Source organism: Cyprinus carpio, chromosome A9, assembly GCF_018340385.1.
Source record: "Cyprinus carpio isolate SPL01 chromosome A9, ASM1834038v1, whole genome shotgun sequence".
NCBI classification, from domain to species: domain Eukaryota; kingdom Metazoa; phylum Chordata; class Actinopteri; order Cypriniformes; family Cyprinidae; genus Cyprinus; species Cyprinus carpio.
Genome location: NC_056580.1, coordinates 14,581,904 through 14,599,103, shown reverse-complemented (window position 1 = coordinate 14,599,103; position 17,200 = coordinate 14,581,904). Strand labels below are relative to the sequence as shown.

General features: G+C 38.6%; 3 protein-coding genes across 3 annotated transcripts; all 3 read left to right on the top strand.

Moving 5' to 3' along the window:
- The first annotated feature begins 3,677 nt into the window (after positions 1-3,677).
- LOC122146124 (dynein axonemal heavy chain 7-like) lies at positions 3,678-5,314 on the top strand. The gene is made up of 2 exons (XM_042763712.1): positions 3,678-3,983; positions 4,363-5,314. Exons 1-2 carry the CDS (start codon positions 3,882-3,884, stop codon positions 4,627-4,629), a joined length of 369 nt encoding a protein of 122 aa, XP_042619646.1. The 5' UTR covers positions 3,678-3,881; the 3' UTR covers positions 4,630-5,314.
- A 3,112-nt stretch (positions 5,315-8,426) lies between these two features.
- Positions 8,427-10,880, top strand: LOC122146052 (dynein axonemal heavy chain 7-like). The gene is made up of 3 exons (XM_042763093.1): positions 8,427-8,505; positions 10,186-10,315; positions 10,542-10,880. Exons 1-3 carry the CDS (start codon positions 8,427-8,429, stop codon positions 10,843-10,845), a joined length of 513 nt encoding a protein of 170 aa, XP_042619027.1. The 3' UTR covers positions 10,846-10,880.
- Positions 10,881-12,757: 1,877 nt separating this feature from the next.
- LOC122146123 (dynein axonemal heavy chain 7-like) lies at positions 12,758-14,948 on the top strand. Its single transcript, XM_042763711.1, has 6 exons — positions 12,758-12,921; positions 13,040-13,132; positions 13,688-13,864; positions 14,000-14,161; positions 14,248-14,434; positions 14,573-14,948. The coding sequence occupies exons 2-5, from the start codon at positions 13,100-13,102 to the stop codon at positions 14,347-14,349; spliced, it is 474 nt and encodes a 157-aa protein (XP_042619645.1). The 5' UTR covers positions 12,758-12,921; positions 13,040-13,099; the 3' UTR covers positions 14,350-14,434; positions 14,573-14,948.
- The last annotated feature ends 2,252 nt before the right edge of the window (positions 14,949-17,200 follow it).

Genomic DNA, 17,200 nt, shown 5'->3' with positions numbered 1-17,200 from the left:
ACAACAGTGTTGTGTAAGCTCACCTATAGCACGAAATAAAACAAGACTGCCACAGGTGCCCCTGTTCAAAATAAAATGGGTGCATGACACAACTGTCTCTACCTACACACCACTTTGTCCAGCTGTGCATGAATCCTCTTACATGATCTTTTATGTGTATGCATTGAAGGATGACATGTTATCAGATTGTGATACATTAGTCAATGGTTCGAGACCAACTGTGGCCCACTGCACATCCCTGCCCACTTTCCACAAAAGATGAACATACTCAGTGCTCTTATTTCGGTCTGTGATACGCTTAGAAAGTCAGTCGACTGGAGATCCATCAGTCAAACAGCTTCACCTACTACTGGAATAATTATGCTTTTGTTTTAAATACACATGTGCGACATCAACACACAATCTTATGTGTCACAACGGTGATGTGTGCCAGACCATATAGTTTGGAGCTTAGACATCAGATCTTGTGAAAAGATTGAAGAGACTGAGTAATGTTCAAAAATCTTTCGACTCACTTCGTAGATCCCTTTGCATCCTCTTTCCATTTAATTTCTTCACAATTTCCCCCTTGTGATTCTTTGGCAAAATTTTAAAGGACTCTGCATCTTTAAAGGAGTCTGCAAGTTGCGAGTGTGAAATGTCTGCAGGTGCCGATGACTTCATCACTCTCATTTAGACCATGAATATTAAATCATAATTTTTCACATTCTGCCACATGGCTCTTTCACAGAGTTTTAATGAATGAAAGAGATTCTATGTGCCAAGCTTAAGTGGAGCAACTTGCAGGCTCCTCAAACTATAATAAATGAGGCCTCTCTGAAATATGCATATATTTACATTAATTGGTTGACACATGGCTGTTTCATAATAAGAGCTTTTATGCTGGTTATGCATGTTGTTGATTTTCATCCTTTAGGTCAACTGTTAAACTATAAAGAGAAATAATTAATAACAAAATAATAATCCCCCACAGGACTTTTTGTGGAATCATCTGGAGAAGGATGTGTACAGTCAAACAACAGCAGCACACACCCAAAACATTATTATGTCTAAACTTGATAAGAGAAGGAAAGGAGTGTTTGGCCCTCCTCTGGAAAAGAAAATTGTATACTTTAAGCATCTTTTTATTATCCTTTTTGTTCTTGGAGTCAATTTTTAGTAAGCAATTCTTCATAGAATTTCAAAACCCATTTATGACCATAATTTGTGCCTAAAATTCTAACTGCAAAGAGAAAATGAGTTCTTAATTGTCACTAAATTAAACGGGACAAAAATGTGTTCCTGATTCATAAGTCCACCTGTTTTTAATCACCATTTAACAGCACATTATCTTCCAACATTCAAAATTACAACATCAAATTACATGAACCTTGGTGTTAAAAATGTTTTATTATTATTAATATTATTTATTTTATACATTTTTTTTTTACTTATTTAAACTTTTCATTTGCCTTTTGATTACTTGATCAGGTGGTGTTTGTGGACGATGTGAATATGCCAGCAAGAGAGACCTATGGAGCCCAGCCTGTAGTGGAGCTCCTGCGTCAGTGGTACGACATGAAGGACTGCTCCATGATCAACTTAGTGGACATTCAGATCATGTGTGCCATGGGTCCACCTGGTGAGTTCATGGCATTTATATACAGTATGCTATAATGCTAATTCAGTTTTTATTCAGAGCAAATTGTTTTGAAAGCAGTGTTTAGTTCAATAATGCAAGACAAAATTGTTTAGGAGCATATAAATGTATAGACAAGCAGACAAACAGACCTTGGGGATAAACCATGAGAATAATAAGGATGATAAAATAATATAATTCTCATAAAGCAAACAAAGTTAAATATAACTGGTCACAGTAAAACAAATGTGTCAAGCTTTAGGAAGCAAATCATAGTTGTATGCAACTTTGAGATAATTTTTTTATTTATAGCAAAGCAAGTAAACAAGCCTGATATCATAGAATGGACCAAGTGTTGTGTTTTGAACAGTGGATATCAATTCTGCTTTTACATGTCGTCATGTCCACTGTCATGTGCAGGTGGAGGTAGGAACCCCGTTATTCCTCAATTTTTACATCATTTCCACACAGTGACCATTAATGAATTTGATGACAAAACCATGTTCACCATCTTCTCAAGAATTCTGAACTTGCACTTGATCATAAGGTTATAGAACTCAATACCAGTGTGGTTAATAAATAAATTCATTTTTAAATACATGTCCTGTTTTTAACTGCTTTCAGATTTACATTTCCCAAACTGTTCACCAGCATCACCTCTCAGATCATCAGTGCCACCATATCTGTCTACCAGGAGGCCACTAAGAACCTCCTACCAACCCCAACAAAGACTCACTATCTCTTCAACCTTCGAGATTTCTCCAGCGTCATCCAGGGAATCTGCTTATCACGGCCAGAGACTGCAGACGACCCTACAGCCATCAAATGCTTATGGGTGCATGAGGTAACTGCAAACATATAGGTTTTATAGGTCATATCATAAGTAAGAACAAGAAACTAATGTAGAAGACTCCTCTCATGCAGGTCCTGAGGGTCTATTATGAATGCTTAGTGCACCTGTCTGATTATGCATGGATGGTGGGCTTCCTGTAGGAAGTTTCCAAGTCTCCCCGGAAAGAAGACTTCCATCAGCTCTTCAAGCATCTGGACAGTGACGCAGATGGGCATGTAACTGAAGATGACCTTCGGAGCCTCATGTTCTGTGATTTCCATGACCCCAAGGGTGAGGACCGCAATAACCATGAGGTGAGTGACCATGAGAAGATTCATCAGGTGGTGGAGACCCATCTTGAAGAGTACAACAATATCAGCAAGGCTCTAATGAATCTTGTACTTTTCCGGTTCGCCATTGAACACATTTGTCACATCTCCCACATTCTCAAACAGCCCTGTGGTCATGCCCTATTAGTGGGAGTCAGAGGGAGTGGCTGAAATCACTGACATGCTTGGCCCCCACATTGCTGAAGCTGAACTCTTCCAGCTGGAGATCTCCAAATGTTATGGTGTTACAGAGTGGCACGATGATCGCAAACTCATCATGCAAAAATCGACATCTGGGGAAACTCATGGAGTCTTCCTTTTCACAGACACCCAGATTAAGTTGGAGTCATTTTTGGAAGATGTGAGTAACCTATTAAACACTGGTGAGTGACATACAGCCAAGTATGGTGACCAATACTCAGAATTTGTGCTCTGCATTTAACCCTTCCAAAGTGCACACACACAGCAGTGAACACACACACACATCGTGAACACACACCCGGAGCAGTGGGCATCCATTTATGCTGCGGCACCTGGGGAGCAGTTGGGGGTTTGGTGCGTTGTTCAAGAGCACCTCAGTCATGGTATTGCTGGCCCTAGACTCGAACCCACAACCTTAGGGTTAGGAGTCAAACTCTCTAAGCACTAGGCCACGACTTCCCCCTGTTGTAGATGAGAAGCAGGAGATTTGTATTTGGCATTTTATCAGCGCGAGCATGATAAGCAGATGGACGGCAGCCCACTGGCTCTCTTTAACATGTTTTTAGAGCGCTGCCGCAGCCAGTTGTATGTGTTACTGGCCATGAGTCCATTTTGGGATGTGAACTCTTTGTATAATAAGCATTATTTTTGCCAGTGATGATGCTGTTGTTATTGGTCTTTGTTGTTTCAGTGAGGTCATGAAGCTAAAGAGTCAGAAGTTGGAATCATCTGCCACTCAAGTGTCCATAATGCAGGTAGAGCTGGAGGCCCTTCAGCCTCAGCTGCGTGTGGCAAGTAAAGAGGTAGAAAAGATGATGGTGGTCATCCAGCGAGAGTCTGTGGAGGTGTCCAAGACAGAGAAGGTGATCCGTGTGGATGAAGCGGAGACTAATGAGCAGCAATGGCTGCCAAGACCATTAAAGATGAATGTGATACCGATCTGGCGGTTGCTGTGCCCATTCTGGAAGCTTTATTGGCTGCTTTGGACACGCTCACCACACAGGTTGAAGGAAACTATAATTGACTAATTATTATATTTGTTGCATACAAAATGTTTATAGCAACAAAGAGCTCTCAGATTATTTTTGGCCAAAGAAACACATTCAAGCAAAGAGTTAAATTCTGCCATCATTTACTCAGTCTCATGTCATTCAAAAGCTTGTATGACTTTATTCTTGCTGTGAAATACAAAATATTTTGTGTGACCATTGACCACTGAATGTAAAAAAAAAAAGAAAAAAAGTTTTTTTCCAGAATATCTTCATTTGTGTTTCACAAAAGAAATGTGTCTATTGGTGACTTGAGGAAGTTCTAAATATGTACTTTTTAAACTATTGCATACCACCAGTATCCAATAGATGAATCTGTGTCACCCTCTGTAGGATATAACTCTAGTTAAATCCATGAAGAATCCTCCAGCTGGTGTCAAGCTGGTGATGGGAGCCATCTGCATCCTGAAAGGCATAAAACCAGACCGTATCCCAGACCCCTCAGGCTCTGGCAAGAAGGTGGAAGACTTCTGGGGCCTGGCAAAAAAACTGCTAGGAGATATGAAATTTCTCCAGAGCCTTCATGAGTACATCAAAGACAATATTCCAGTCAACTACATGAGTGTCATGCACAACAAATACACCACCAACCCAGACTGAAGATCCGCACAGCCTCCGCTGCTGCTGAGGGGCTCTGTAAATGGGTTTGTGCCATGGACTCCTATAAGTGAGTTATAGTTTAACAGACTAAAGGTGTAAAAAAAAAAAAAAAAAAAAAAAAAAAAATTCCTTCACAGAGTAGCAAAGGTTGTGGCCCCTATAAAAAAGAGAAATTGGCACATGCAGAAGAGAAGCTGAAGGTGGCCATGGAGAGCCTCCAGAAGAAACAGGCTGCTTTGAAGTAGGTCCAGGACAAAATTGGCCAAACTACAGAAGACCCTGGAAGCCAACAAGAACAAAAAGGCTGACCTTGAAAGTCAGGTAAGCAGAGAACAGTTGTCACAAAAGAGGCTATGTAAGATTCTGACAATCAACAAACGGTTTGCTACTTTTCCTGAAAGCTTGCATATTACACTATGTTCAACTATTTTTTGTTGACATTCTTTGTAACCTCCTCCAGTGCAGCCCAGCCCTGTTAAAATGTCCGTTCTTTGCTGGAAGTTTGTTTATTTAGGAATTTAGTTTGTGTTTTTACATCAAGAGGAGTTGAGGGAATGTCTTCCTTTTCTTCTTTGTTTATTTTCCTTCAGATCATTTATTATGTTCGAACTTTGAAGTTGTAAGAGTGAAGCCTTTGTTTCTAAACCCACACAGAAAACCCACAGGGGCACATACACACACACACACACACACACACACACACACACACACACACACACACACACACACACACACACACACACACACACACACACACACACACAAACACACACACAGACACACACACACACACACACACACACACACACACACATGGTGTTCTCATTTGTCTGTAGAGGCTGCCTGTCAGTTTAGCGTGTGTTTGGGTAAACCAAGCATCACCAAGGCCCCTCTGCCATTTTCTGCCCTATTTCACTTGCTTTCATGTTCCTTCTCTTTTTTCCCCCCTTCTCTCCATGTTTGTAATTCAGGTTGTCTGTTTTCCCTATTGGAGGGCAAAAATTGTTTATGCCATGCTCTCTCAAGCATAGCCAGAATCAAGGCACTTGAACACACTAAGGCAAACCTGTTATGCTGTTCCTGAAGCTGCACTGGAACGGCCTCTTTTAAATTGTTTTCTCACTTTGGGATGTGAGATAAAAAGAACAGGAATTATGGAGGAATTCATCTCAAAGAGCATAAAGTGTCATGCTGCCGTATGCACCAGTGTCACAAAGAATAAGTGAAGTGCCGTCACAGGGAGTGAGTAAGATGTTTGGTTTGTTCAGTGATTGTGCTGTCAGCTTCGTGCCCAAGCACTGAGCTCCCATCACTCTCTGCAGTAGCTGTGCAGGCTCACTCTGTCATTTCAAACAAAGACTGTGTTTCTCACACTGGGGGTTTAAAGATCCATTTTTCTGTGATGATGAAAGAGGGCCTGCACTAGTGGATCAGACATTCAGTTAGATTCTTTATTTAGAAGGATGTTTGTGTAATAAACATTCATTTATGGTCACAAATGTTTTATATAAATGCAGTCCTATCTGATCATCCTTTTCTAAACCATGTGAATAGCTGATTATCTCTGAATACAGATGACAGCCACACTTAACCTGCTGTATCTTTGATGCCAGTATCTGTTTCAGTATGTTTTTAAATCATGTTAAATGTGCTGATGCTGCTTTATCTCAGTAAATGGTGACATTATTAGAACTGGCCTTTAGCCGATATTGTACATCAGGGGATATGTGTTTAAATGTACTGTATGTTATGTACAATATGATTAAAAAATTCAAAGATTTGAAACCATTCTCTTATACTCAACAAGGCTGCATTCAATAACTGTTATCTTTTTAAATGCAATTTGTTTTTGTGATGGCAAAGATGAATTTCTCACTCCAGTCTTCAGTGTCACATGATCCTTCAGAATCATTCGAATATGCTGATTTACTGCTCAAGAAACATTTCTTGTTATTATCAATGTTGAAAACAGTTGTGCTGGTTAATATTTTTGTGGAAACTGATGCATTTATTTCATTATTCACTGATGAATAGAAAGTTCAAAAGAACAACATTTATTTGAAATCACAATCTTTGTATCATTACGTTTGGTTTTGCTATCACTTTTGACCAATTACTGTGCCCTGAATAAAAGTATAATATAAAAAAACAAACAAACAAAAAAAACCTTACTGACCTCAAATTCTTAAACAGTAAAATATGTCTTTGTAACTGACTATCTCCCCCTCTCCCATGCATCCTTTAGTCTCCTCATTTTCCTTTTCCTTCTGTAAGTGGAGTTGTGCAGTAAAAAGCTAGAGCGTGCAGAGCAGCTAATTGGTAGCTTAGGAGGAGAGAAGACCCACTGGAGTGAGACAGCCTTTAACTTAGGTGAACTCTACAACAACCTCACCAGAGACATTCTCATCTCTGCTGCTATAGTGGCCTACCTGGGTGCCTTTACTTCCAGTGAGCAAACTAATCACAATTCACCATAATGGTGACACTATTTACAGTATCTACATGTCCTTAAGTACCCAAGTTTTTTTTTTAGGGGACTTCATACAAGATCACACAATGCAAAACGTGGTTGTGCATTATAAGCAATAAAAATTATTTCTCATTGATTTCATAGTAAAAAATTAAATACAGTATAACATCTCAGTGAAAACACTTTATACAATACCTGGTATTGCTGTGAGTTTGAAATAGCGTTCTGGGAACAGGGAGTAGTTTAACTTTAATATTTCCCCCTCTGTGAAAGCAATATCTTTTCTCCCAGAAGAGATTCTTTTTATATAAGGTACATGACACACAGCTTATCACCTTTGTGTGCAGTAAGTCTTTATTAGATTAAACTGAAAACAAAGATATCGGAATGATAATAGTACTGTCCCCAATACCAGTACTAAACTGAAACTAACAGATGAGGTTGAATAGGATTAAAACTTCTTACATTTCTCTGTAGGTGGTTGTTTCTAGATCAAACTGTCTAAAGCAGCTGTCTTTCTTGAGCCGTGTAGGTTTCTGTGTCAGACCTCTACAGCGAGCTATGAGGAGTGGATTGACATGTGTAAGACAAGAGGAATTATCTGCTCCAAAAACATGTCACTGATGAACTCCCTGGGTGAGCCGGTGATAATTTGCAGCTGGACCAATGCTGTCCTCCCTTCAGACAGTTTCGCCATTGACAATGCAATCATCATCTCATGAGAGTTTTTTGCCGATATTTTCTACTTCAAGTTTGACCATTTTAGACTTCAATTTGTATTTGTATCCAGCAGTATCTAAATGCAGTTTTGATGTAAACTTCTCTTTATTTTCACTAGTCAGTTACTGTAAACATGTTTAATCTATTTTACACTGGATTGTATTTATTTATTTAAACTGAAAGAGAGTACATACAAGATTAGCGGAAGACATATGTTTGTACTCTGTAGCACTGTTCAATGCAAGGTTTGGACAAATTTTTTTATTTATTTTTATTTTTATTTTTAATTTTTTATATGTATTATAATTAACAATTAGCATGGCTATATAGCTGCAACGGATTAATACAGAAAATACAACTTTTAGACACACTGTTATGAAATACTACTATTTAACAGTAGTTATCACTTTTGGATGATTTACTAGGTAGAAGAACACCATAAAAGCAGAAACTGAAACATATTGTGATATTCTTGAATACATGACCTGAATTATTAGAAATTTTGAATGATGGAGATGATTGATCATGATCATGGCCAGGAATATCTTGTTTGTGAAGGATTCTTAAGATGCTTGTTGTCTGCAGTAATGCGGGGAGGTGGCCCCTAATGACTGATCCTCAGAGCCAGGCTAACAAGTGGCTGAAGAACATGGAGAAATCCAACAGTCTCTATGTCTTCAAGCTCGGTGATGCTGACTTTGTGCACACATTAGAAAACTGCATCTAATTTGGCACTCCAGGTAAGAAAAAAATGACTTTTTAAACTTGTGATGACAGAAGAATTTGGATATACAAACAAGAAAGAAACAACAACAAAAATTTATTTCAAGTGCAATACCAGTAATTCTCCCCAGGGGTCCCCCTCCACCATGAAAAACAAGCACACATCACCGATCCAAACCAGTAAATGTTACCTGTTGATAAATGCACACATTGTCTTGCTTCCCGTGGTGCAGCAGTTGCCACTTTTACATTACACATTAAGCCTGAAAGCACAATTTCTGTCTAATTTTACACTCTCAAAGAAGGCCCAGGGGTGGACCCAAAATCCAGCATGAGATATGCAAATGAGCCGAGTAATCTGGCTTTAGGTGCCTATGTCTTCCATCCTCAGCTCCTCCTCATCAGTGTTGCTCTGGGGTGAAAGGCAGAAAGTTTATAAAAGCTTCTGCAGCTGCATGTATTTTTTGTTTTGTTTTGTTGTAATTTTTGGTTTGGTTTAACTGTAATCATTCATCCCTTGTGTATAATAGTGTTGAACTGGACCCCGTACTTGATCCCCTGCTGCTGAAACAGACATTTAAGCAGGGAGGCGGTGTTTGCATCCGGCTGGGTGATTCCACTATTGAATATGCTCCAGATCTCCGATTTTACCTAAAAACCAAGCTACGAAATCCACATTATTTACCTGAGATCTCAGTCAAGGTGAGTGCTTTACTGGTACACTCATGCATACACACAAACATTTGTCACTTACAAAACACAATTCTTAATGTTTTTGAAAGAAGTATTTTATGCTCACCAAGGCTGCATATATTTGATCAAATATACAGTAAAAACGGTAGCATGTAATATTGTGAAATATTATTACAATTTAAAATAACTCTTCTATTTTAATATATTTTAATATGCAATTCAATCCTTTGATGGTAAAACTGAATTTTCAGCAGCTGTTACCTCCGGTCTTTAGTGTCACATGATCCTTCAGAAAACATTTTAAGCTGTTGGTATTAAATTAGTGTTAAATCTGTCCATGTAAAATAAGTATTTTGTGAATCTTTCTCCTTTTGAAAGTGTTTAAATAACTAATTTTTCATGACATTTAAAAACATCTAGTTACGTCATTAGAACATAACCTATTCTACCTGTTCTATCATAAACTCATAAACATGCACATAGAAAACAAGCTGAAGTTTGTCTTAAAGTGTTACAGGCAGTCTACCTTGAAATACCTGGACTCTGTACCTGTTTCCTTCACAACTACCTTGATATCTCCTTAATGAGCCTGAAATATCATTTCCCTTTTAGGATGAGCATGTGGTGTTTGCAACAGGATAAAACAAACTATACTGTTGTGAAAGATCAGGATTAGCATTCTTCATCCCACAGACTCATGTGTCTCAGCCAGTAATCAAAGAAATATTAGGTCTGATATTAGCAAGCAGTCACAAAATCTTGGAGGATATCATTTAAGTTAGTTCTGTGGTTGGTTATGCCATATCCAGAAAGTGGATCTGTGAGCTTGAAAAAAGTGCCTTCTGATGCTCTTGCAAATAATAAAAACAAAGGGTCCTTTCTCATTAAAAATAGGATTCTAAGAACAGCTGCCACCAGCACTGTCATTGTTTTGCTGCTGTTCTGTTCAGGTGACCCTGCTGAACTTCATGATCACCCCAGAAGGGATGCAAGACCAGCTGGCATTGTGGTGGCCAGAGAGAGACCTGACCTTGAGGAGGAGAAACAAGCCCTCATCGTACAGGGGGCTGAGAACAAGAGGTACCACCTAGAAACACATTAACCTGACAGTTTAGTCCTGTGGGTTCCTCACTTAAAATCTTGTCTCTAAAAGCAAGACAAGTTGAATCCTTCAGTAATTATCTCCTTATGAAATGAGGGCAAAGAGCAGCATGCTCTCTCGGTGCAGTCATGTAAAAAAACTGAAAAGGTATCATGCATTTGTGTGTGTTTAACCATGTACTTTCACACTCTCTTTACTTTGTAGACAACTGAAAGAAATGGAGGATAAAATCTTAGAAGTGTTCTTTGCCTCAGAGGGAAACATTTTAGAAGATGAGACTGCTGTTCAGATCCTCTCATCTTCTAAGGTTCTGGTCAATGAGATCTCTGAGAAACAGGCCATTGCCAAGGTTACTGAGCTGAAGATTGATCAGACACGCTTGGGCTACACCCCTATTGCTGTCCACTCTGCAATTTTGTTTTTCTCCATCGCTGACCTGGCCAACATCGAGCCCATGTATCAGAACTTTCAGAACTCGGTTCATCAACCTCTTTATCCTGTCCATTGATAATTCCCCAAAAAGTGACATTCTCGAACAAAGGTACTACAGGTCACTACAGATATTATATTTAAATTGTGTCTGTTATATAACTGATAATTTCATCGGAATTATGGGATGCTTTAAAAAGTCAAAGTTGCAGCTATAAGGCACTCTGAATATCTAGCTCACATTAACACTTAAAAGGATAGTTCACTTTTAACTATTACATGTCTATCATAATTTACGCACTCTCATGTCATTCCAAACTTCTGTGACTTTCTTTCTTTTGTGGAACACAGAATGCATTTTTTATTTTTATTTTTCCATACAGTGAAAGTCAGTGGGGGTCTAATGTTGTTTTGGACGCCACTGACTTTCATTGAATGAACAAAAAACTGCTGAAACATTCTTCAAACTATTTTCTTTTGTGTTCCACAGAAAAAACAAGGTCATGCAGGTTTTGAAATGACATGAGCCTTAGCAAATGATGACAGACCATTCATTTTTGAGTGAAATATCCATTTAAAGGCACCACATTTTCTACAGAAACATGGGTTCTGTGGTATTCAGGATATCTAGTGTGGGGAGGTTTTTTTTTCTTCAAAGGAATGTGAAGACATTGTTTCCCTGTATGACTATTTACCATCAGCACTGTCTTACTAGGGCAGTATGGTGTTCTGATGTGATTTTGATAGCTGAGAGCTGTGGGAATACTACGACACTTCAGCCCAGGGCAGAATCAGCTGGTTTAAAGAAGAGTGCCAATTCTCTAGAGGACAGAGACACCAAAACCAGATCTCTAAAATTTAAGAGAGTGCCTTTTAAAGTGCTTCTACAGTAGCAGCAGGTGTTTATTTAATACTTTACTGTGTTAAAGTATTAAATAAATGTGTGTATTTAAAGTGACATTTACAAAAAAATATGTAGTTTAGTGATTGTCAACCTATTGGCTGGGACCCACTGAGGAAGTGGTTCTCAGCCTTTGTGACTCCAGGGCACCCCACTGTCCACAGTAATATTCAAAGGACCCATAGAAAGCAATAGGAAAACCTTTATAGCAGGCATGAACATACCACTAGAGATTGTCTTAAAAGCAAAGCTAGTAACTGTTAGAGGCATATGTATTACAGGTTCAGTGTACATCAGATCACTATTTTATTTCTTTAATGTTTTCTTTAGATGCTTTCAAAATGCTTCTCGAACTGATTTCTGCCACAACGTTTTCTCTGTGTATGTAGACTCCAGATTCTGAAGGACTATTTTACATACTCGCTTTACGTCAGTGCATGTCGCTCTTTGTTTGAGAAGGACAAACAACTCTTCTCCTTCTGCCTCAATGTCAACCTGCTCTAACACAACAAGCTTGTGAGTAACTGCCTCCACTCGCACACAGCTGTGATTTATTGAATCAGTAAGCTATGGCAAGACAGTAATTCATCTGATAAATAATAGTAAGAATGAAGAGGTTACTCTTACACAAGGCCTCTTAAGGTTAATGACTTGCATGCATCAGTCTGACAATGTTTACATCATCCCTGTTTCAAATGATCCTGCAACATTCGTCCACATAAACACAATTTTAACCAATTTAATCGAAGTTTAAGTGATTTATAATCTGTTCTTCACACTGGCTCTCCATGCCTGAGCTGTTGCTCAAGATGCAAGTGTCTATCATCCATTTATTGTGCTGTCAGTAGCTTGTCAGCTACTGAATCAAGTGGTGTGGGGCGATGCACCAGTAAATTTATTTTCATAGACTGCTGCTTTTCTGGTGGCAACTTTAAGACTCATTCACCGTTGCTCTGTTCTTTTGAGTTGGATATTTAATCAAGCACAGCTGCTGAAAAACAAACTGTGTCTAAAACCAGTGAAGGAGAATTTTCATTGCAGATACAACTGAATGAAGTTTTGCATAAAGAACTTTCTCTTACATCTTCTCTTTCTGGTGGATGAGAAGGAATGGTGTTTTCTCCTGACAGGTGGTGTGGGTCTGGATAACCCTCATTTGAACCCCTGCACCTGGTTGAGGTGGAGCGCTTTAAAGGCCTGAGGAAAGAACTGGCTCGATACCGGGAGGGCTGGAAAGAGGTTTACGATAGCAAGGTGCCATTGAGATTAAGCACACACTATTTCTTTCCTGCTCAGTGGTGTGAAATGGACAGGGGAAGTATGAAAGGAACACCAGATTTTTCATTTTATGGTCTGTGTGTGTGTTCTGCAGGACCCCCATCACACTGCTTTCCCTTCAGAGTGGCAAGAGAAACTAGGACAATTTCAAAGGATGCTAGTTATAAGATGCTTACGGCTAGACAAGGTAAGGATCTTTCTACTGAGTTTATTAATACACCTTGGATTGGTTCAGGAAAGAAAACAGTTCTGGAATTCTGTCAAAAATGTAATTATTATCCAATTATACATCAGAAAGTCGTAGAAGTATACGCAGCCATTCAGAAGTTTGAGGTCAGTAAGATTTTATTTTCTGAAAGAAATTAAAACTTTTATTAAAAAGCAAGGATGCATTAAGTTGATCAAACGTGAAAGCAAAGACATTTATAATGTTTCAAAATATTTCTATTTCGAATAAAGGGTGGTCTTTTGAATTTTCTATTCATTAAATAAACCTGAAAAAATGTATCACAAATTTTACATGGTAAAAAAGGCACAAAAGTGTTTCTTGAGCAGGAAACCAGCATATTAAAATGATTTCTGAAGGATCTTCATCTGAATATTCCTGTTTTACTGAATTTTGATCAAATAAATGCAGCTTTTGTTAGCATAAAAAACTCCCAAACAATAGTGTTTGTTAGATGTGATACTGTGTAGTAAAAATGTATGTTTTGCAATTAGACCTTGTGTCTTCGCATGTCAGATTGTTCCCTTGGTTCAAGAGTTTGTGTCAGACAACTTGGGGCAGCAGTTCTTTGAGGTGCCACCCTTTAATTTGGCCACGGCTTTCACCGACAGTCATTGCTGCGCTCCACTCATCTTTATCCTGTCTCCAGGATCGGACCCCATGGCAGCACTGCTCAAATTTGGTGAGGAACAGGTATGGACAATTAAGGACATTTTTTTTTTTTTTACATCTGTAATTTTTTAGGATTTTGGTTTGCTATGGGTAATGTCTTTTGTGATGGGTGATGCTCTTTTATTGTTAACATGCTATGTCTGTCTTATTGTTCAGGGTTTCACAGGCAATAGACTGACCTCCCTGTCTCTGGGACAAGGTCAGGGCGCCATCACAATGAGCATGATAGAGACTGGCGTCAAGGAGGGAACCTGGGTGGTTTTACAGAACTGCCACCTGGCCACTTCTTGGATGTCCACCCTTGAGTATATTTGTGAAGTAGTACATAAAGATTTCATGATCCAAACATGATGGGATGGTCCATCAGTGGAAATACTCTTAAGCAGCACTTTGACTTTTTGCAGGCGCTGAATCCAGATACAACTCATCCAGATTTCCGCTTGTGGCTGAACCTCTCCCAACTTTCCTGTGGCTGTACTGCAAAACGGAGTCAAAATGACCAATGAGGCTCCCAAGGGGCTGCACATCATCCATTCTTTCCACATGGACCCCATATCTGACCCTGAGTTCTTTGACAGTACCTCAAAGCCGGTAGGTCCTTCACAGAGGACAGTCAGGGTTTTTAAAAGTGCTCTCAATATAATGTATATCCTTTGATGGTCTTAATGTTTATTTTTGAGCTCCTTTATATATAAGAAAAGTGGCATCTGTGTGTGTGTGTGTTTTCAGGCTGTCTTTAAGAAGCTGCTGTTCAGCCTGTGCTTCTTCCACACCTTGACCCAGGAGAGAAGAAAATCTGGTCCTCTAGGCTGGAACATCCCCCATGATTTCAACGAGACAGACCTCTGGATCTCTGTCCAGCAGCTACTCATGTTTTTGGGCCAGTATGAGGTGAGATCACACGTGTACCTTTCTCGTCTTTGTATTCACACACAAGCAAATCTTCTTTTACTGTTCTTGAAACACACACACAGTCTTCACGTCACCCTTTTTCTTTTCATGCTTTCCAGCATGCCCCTTAAACCACCCCTAAAAAAAGAGCGTTCTTGACATTTTTCCAACTTCAGAGAAGCACTCCTCATACTACCCTTCCTCCTTTCAAAAAAGCAGATTTCACAAACTGATCAAGAGCCTCTCTGAATGCTCTGACATTTCTCCAGTGCTACGGAGTGCCATCCACTGCATTAGCAAGGGGAATTTCAACAGGAAATGTCACAATCATGCCACTCCTCAGTCCATCTTTTCATATCCCACCTCAAGATCGTTATATAGAACCCACCAGCCTGACATGCACCTTCCTAACCCTAAAAAAAAAAAACCTTTGTTGAGCGGCTGTGCTCTTAAGAAACATGAAAAGGTTTTTGTTAGGTTTTTCTTTTATTTTTAGAGCAATCCAAACAATAGGGTGAAAAAGTTACAATAAATATAGTGTAAAAAGTCATATGAAAATTACACAAAAAAGACATATCAATATTCTTTTCAGCTGATTGAGTAGATTATTATTATTTTTTTTCAGAATCAGCAGATGGATACAGCAGAGTTGATTAAGTTTTCAATCTTTTAAAAACACATTATTCCAAAAAGCTTGTCCAGTTCTAGAGGGGTTATGTCAGACAAAATTTCCACAGCTGAGTTTAAAGCTAGTTCAATGTTTCTGTCATATAAAACTCAAAGAGAATTTTATATTTAAACTTAGACAAACAGAGATACGGCTGGAAACCAAACTGAACTAAGGCTTCATTTCCCTACCTTCATCGTATTTCCTTTAAAGGAAGACCATATGCAACTCTGCAAGCCAAGTTTTCTCATTCAAAAGCCTAAGAGAAAGCAATTCTAAGAGAAAACAACAATTTTGGTCATTGTAAAAGCTCAGTTGAGGTGTATGTCAGCTCCTGGGTCAGAATCCCTCCCACATTATACAGCTGTGTTTAAAATGCCTACAGATATTATTGACTTTGGTAAACAAAAAAACATGCATCTTTTGGAGAGGCATTGGTTCGCCTCTTTATGAAAGTTCTGAAAAGGAATTATGAGCTATAAGTTCAATAATTAAACACAGCAGGTTGCTGCCAGTGGTGATGTCTGATTTATTTGCGAGCACATGTATAATCTATACCCAATTTTATTTGGCATTTTCTCTCAAAATCTTTTATTCATGAATGTTTGCATAGCTATTATTATAAATGTCAGCAGTCTCAAAGGTAGCCTGTTTTAAGTGCATGCAATTATTTAGCACCGCCATTCCTCAAATTTAGTGTTGCATTAAGATGCTGATTGTTTCCTCTTCAGTATAACAGCCACAATGAGTACACCAAGGCACTTCCTTTAAATCCCTTACCTGAAGTCTTTGGCATGAATGCCAATGCTGATATCACTAAGGACCAAGTGGAAATGCAACTGCTGTTTGACAGCATTCTTCTCACTCAGGTGCATAAACATTGACCTCCAATGGGAATTTGCAGGCTACTGGAAGCATTGTTGCTCAGCTGTTAGTTGGGGATTTTTCCTCTCCATTTTCATTTTCATTAGCATGGTTCACATTCATTGCCACATTCATTTAGCTTTCAGGAGTATATGGTTGCATTTCATGTCACGCTAATGCACAGAGTATTCATTATTGTCTAAATAATTAAATTACACACAATACTAATGGCTCAAAAAAGGTCATTGAAGGAGGATGAATGACAAAAGAATTTTGATTTAAAGCAAGTGATTTGACCAAATGTAGACATCTGTATATTTATATATTTCTAGTAAAAAAAAAAAAACTGTATTATTATAAAATATATATTATATATTTTTATCATATATATTTGTTTTTCTTTTGGAAAGCTGCATTTTAAAATGGTTATTCTAAAAGGTCTCATGTTTTAGTTTGCACTTATCAGTTTGCACATTTTTTGAATTATGCTACTTTTTCCACACAAACCTTTATGTAGAAGAAATGCAAACTAAAAAAAAAAAGTTTTTGAACATTCACTCCCTGCTGAAAGATATGGGGAACATTCTTGTGCCCCAGGGCACATCCTTATGCTGTGCACTCCAGCTGAGGCTCCTTGTCCTTTAGTTTGACTGACAGCTCTGATCCCAGTTAGCATTACCACCCCACAGGGTGAGATGGATGCATATAGATCTGATCACAACCCTGGCTTTCATTTACACATTGTGAACCATTATCCTATAATCTAACCTGAAAAGATAATCCCTTTATCTTTTCTGACTACATCTTGATTTCTGCTCTGAGGAACCTCTCCCCTTTACCCTTTCATTATCATTCATGATCATACATCTCTATACCACATCAAATACAAACCTTTAAAACCATCCCTTAGAAAAAACATAAAGAAAGGGACGACA

Bases quoted from the DNA above. Each gene is read 5' to 3' on its own strand.
- LOC122146123 (XM_042763711.1), top strand. From the start codon at position 13,100: ATGCTAGTTATAAGATGCTTACGGCTAGACAAG. The intron at 13,865-13,999 runs GTATGGACAATT...CTTATTGTTCAG, and splicing joins TCAAATTTGGTGAGGAACAG to GGTTTCACAGGCAATAGACT. The intron at 14,162-14,247 runs GTAGTACATAAA...GACTTTTTGCAG, and splicing joins CCCTTGAGTATATTTGTGAA to GCGCTGAATCCAGATACAAC.
- LOC122146052 (XM_042763093.1), top strand. From the start codon at position 8,427: ATGACTGATCCTCAGAGCCAGGCTAACAAGTGGCTGAAGAACATGGAG. The intron at 8,506-10,185 runs GTGATGCTGACT...TGTTCTGTTCAG, and splicing joins TCTCTATGTCTTCAAGCTCG to GTGACCCTGCTGAACTTCAT. The intron at 10,316-10,541 runs GTACCACCTAGA...TTTACTTTGTAG, and splicing joins CAGGGGGCTGAGAACAAGAG to ACAACTGAAAGAAATGGAGG.
- LOC122146124 (XM_042763712.1), top strand. From the start codon at position 3,882: ATGGCTGCCAAGACCATTAAAGATGAATGTGATACCGATCTGGCGGTT. The intron at 3,984-4,362 runs GTTGAAGGAAAC...CACCCTCTGTAG, and splicing joins TGGACACGCTCACCACACAG to GATATAACTCTAGTTAAATC.